Source organism: Cyprinodon variegatus, unplaced genomic scaffold (assembly GCF_000732505.1).
Source record: "Cyprinodon variegatus isolate N-32 unplaced genomic scaffold, C_variegatus-1.0 Scaffold578, whole genome shotgun sequence".
Taxonomy (NCBI): Eukaryota; Metazoa; Chordata; class Actinopteri; order Cyprinodontiformes; family Cyprinodontidae; genus Cyprinodon; species Cyprinodon variegatus.
This window is the reverse complement of record NW_015151031.1, coordinates 522,509-526,173: the sequence shown is the minus strand read 5'-3', so window position 1 is coordinate 526,173 and position 3,665 is coordinate 522,509. Positions and strand designations below refer to the sequence as shown.

Here is a 3,665-nt window from a genome sequence, read left to right as displayed (position 1 = left end):
CTGCGCATGCAGGACATTTACGTTGTATGACTGCAGTTCACACAGCAGATCACATACAAGTCGCATATATTTGGAAATGTGAACGGCAACGCAAAAAAAAGCGGATTTCACAAAATAATCGGAATTGAGCATCAAGGCCTGCAGTGTGAACGTAGCCTTTGTGATTGTTTGTGCTTAAATTAAGAGTCGGCTATTAACTCTGTTTGAACTGATACTGGACATATATTGGTTGTTTTTTTTGTATTTCAATGAGCTTCTCTTTAAATTCATACTATCTTTTTATAGAACAATAACACACTTTTTGTAGTACACTCCAGTGTTTGCCTGGCCAAAGTAACAGCATATGGCCAATTAGATCACTGTGCCAGTGTGTGCCTAAGCCCCGCCTGTTGTACAGGCTGTACGTGCCCAAAAAGATTATGTATTGTTTTTCATTTAGGCATATGTGGTTTAAAACAAAAATAAGCTTTGGCGTCTGAGATTCTGATTCCTTCCCTTCAGCTGCCAACAAAAGAACTGGGATATAGATAAATCAATTTAACTGCTGCTAAATGGATCCCTAGAAAAGAGCAACATGTCTGCAGAAAGGCAGAACAAATATCAAACAGGAAAATCTTCCTGCAAAAAATTTCAGCCCTAAAGAAAATTCAACCAAAATTCTTTTAACCAAAAACAACCAATCTATTCTTAGAATATATCTACTGGCCGCTATGGACATGCCTCATTTCTAAAACCATTATTCTGTTTGTAGAAGTAAGAAACCTTACGCCATTCAGATCTCTATGGTGAAAATGCCCCCTACTTCCATTAGTTGTGCACTTCTTAGTGAGCTCTGTGCAGCTAAACATGCTGTTAGCCAGCTGAGGCAGGAGATGATCACTGATGACCTGGTGGCAGGTTCATTTGTATGGATCAGTGTTTCTGCTCAGCACTCACAGCCTTTCATCTGCCCATTACAGAAACCAACTCAGACCGTTTCCTTGACAGCAGCATGACTGATTCCTATTGTTAGTCTTTCCCATTAACACAAACTCACTAGAAGCTAATCTCAACAAACGGCCCGTTTGTTCACCCCAGGCTTAGATTAGAGCAGTCTTTATACAATTATAGACAGTTATTTTTACAAATATTCTGAACACTCTGGATCTAGCAGGGAGCTCTGAATGTTTGTTGAGCTGCCTCTGAGGGGAAATGAATGAAACATCAGTAGAAGGGGAGGGAGGGTGTTGGAGGATACTGTAGTCCTGAGACCCAGGCCGCAGTGCGATACGTCCCCAGCTGCTGGCCGCTCTCCGAGCAGTGCCAGGTGAAGTTCCTGTCCTGGCCGGTGCTCAACAGCCACTCCATCTCCAACACAAACAGCACCACCACCACTCTGCCCTGGTGAGCTGCACACAGAGAAAACAGACCATTATCGATCAGTGGTGCTACTGGCTCTTCGTTTAGAGTGAATTAAAACCAGGAAGGAATCGTGAGCACAGACAGAAAGCAATAAGAAACTTAATATCCGATCACAAAATGCAGTAAAACCAGATTATTCAGTTCAAAACAGGAAACCTTTACGTTTATGGGTTTATCAGGGATTCGAATAAAATACAAAAATATTTATTTCTCTTCAGATTTTGTAATGTTAAAATGAGAAGCTTCGATGTTTAATTGGATTTTGGCGTGACAAAGCAACATAGAGTGGAGCAGAACTGTGAATTTAAAAGAAATATGATTTACTCTGCAGTACCCTTAAAGAAACCTTCAATAATTTGGCAATGAAAGTCCTCATATGTGTCATTTTTTTCAGTATAATACTCATTATTTGGGTCCTACCAAGATAAAAAAAAACAACTTACAATTAGAAGCGTTAGATAATTTTGTTTTGAGACTTATTTTCTCATTTTAGTGTTCAAAATGCTTATTTCTAGATTTAAAATCAATAAATCTTGTCTAGTGAAATGATCTTGCTACTTGGAAAGATGTTTTTTACAGAGCTGTTCAGTGACTCTGATGTTTGTTAGAAAACCTGGTCAAAATCCGGATCCAGATCCAACAGAAATTTGCAAACCGATAGACTGACAGGTTCCACCATATCTGACCGCAGCCACCAGACTTGCAGCTGGTTCTGCAAACTATTTACTCAGTAGAAGTAATTAGAAATGCTGATGTTTGTTTCTGCGTAAAAACAAATAAAACTGAAAGCCATATTTTTTATTTTAAATCAATATAATTACAAACCAGCTAACTTGTCATAGATAATGCTGATAAAATACATTCAAGTTTGTGGTTGCTTTGTGGCAAAATATGGAAAGGTTCACAAAATAGCTGATTTTGTTCTGCAGAACATCCTGTCTCACCTTGATATGTGAGCGCTGGGCTCATCTTGTTGTAGTCCTCTGATAGAATAAACTCCTAAAATAAAAAACAGAGAATCCAATGACATAAATACAGGAAAAAAACATATTATGAGATGAAAAGTAAACTGTTTTTAAAAATGTGACTGAAAAAAAATGGAAAAACTACAAGAACAGAAAGATGAGTTGTGAAAAAAGCTTCCTCTCTGGCAAATATCTACATAAAAACATTTGTGGAAGCATTTAGGTTTCATGCTTTGGGATTAAAATCTGAAATGCTACAGTCTGTTCAGATCTCTGTGGACTTATTTCAAATGAAAACAAACTAGAAAAGCACTCAGAGAGAGCAGACCTCCACCAAGCCGCGAATTGTGCCCCTAAATGTGACTTTCACCTATAGCTAACAAACCAACAACTTTCCATTTTCTTGTGTTTTTTTCTTCAGTAAAATACCTCCAGACTTTTTGACTCCGATGCTGAGGCTGTCAATAGTCAGTACTGCCACCCTCTGGTTTAGAGGGGAACTACTTGTTCCTCCAAATCTCCCTATTTCACAATCTTGGAGAATCTTTTTAAAGTTGTAGGGAAACGGCCATTCCAACCGTTGCATTTCCGAATTCTCCAGAGTGATGCACGACTTTACACGAGTGAATAAAGTGAATGTGACTGGTCATTTATCAAGACAGAAGGGTTGTTGTGGTGGAAGGTTTACAAGCAAGTTTGATTGTGGCCGGTGTCTCGGAAGGTAAAGTAAATTATTCTCATTTCTTATTTCAAGCGTTGCGTATATTAGCTGCGACATATGAATCAAGATGACATATATTGATATACGGTTGGCCGAATTTAGGTGTTGAAGCTGACTTATAACTAACTGGCCTGCATAAGATAACGGAAAAAAAACAGAGATTTTAAGACAGGATTTTCTTTTCTTTTTATTGACATTTTCTAAATTTTTGGACAATATCGTCTGATAAAGAGTACATTTATATACACGTTTAAGCCAGAATGATTTGACATTTATTCAGGATTTCCCTACGATAATCCCTGAATCCAGATTTTGATCTGGATCATCACTGAAATTTAATAGATTGTTCATTGAAACAAGGGACACTTCTGATAAATATTTCATGAAAATCCGTCCATAACTTTTCAAGTTGTTCTCCTAAAACATAACCTTCTTAGTGACGGTAACTACAAGCAGCTAAAAATGGAAAAAGTCAAACTTCTAAAACAGTTTTTCATTCTGAATTTATTTATCCCTAAAAAGACAAAAAACAAAAAACAACACCTGCATGACACACATCACAAATCCAGACATCACAC

At 37.7% G+C, this 3,665-nt stretch overlaps 1 protein-coding gene across 1 annotated transcript in view; it reads right to left on the bottom strand.

Moving 5' to 3' along the window:
- wdfy2 (WD repeat and FYVE domain containing 2) overlaps positions 1–3,665 on the bottom strand; it is a 38,459-nt gene that overhangs the window by 21,748 nt on the left and 13,046 nt on the right. The window contains exons 4-5 of the mRNA XM_015392194.1: positions 2,346–2,400; positions 1,238–1,388 (exon numbers count right to left, since the gene is read on the bottom strand). Coding sequence (XP_015247680.1) covers positions 1,238–1,388; positions 2,346–2,400 — 206 coding nt within the window. The remainder of the gene's footprint in view (positions 1–1,237; positions 1,389–2,345; positions 2,401–3,665) is intronic.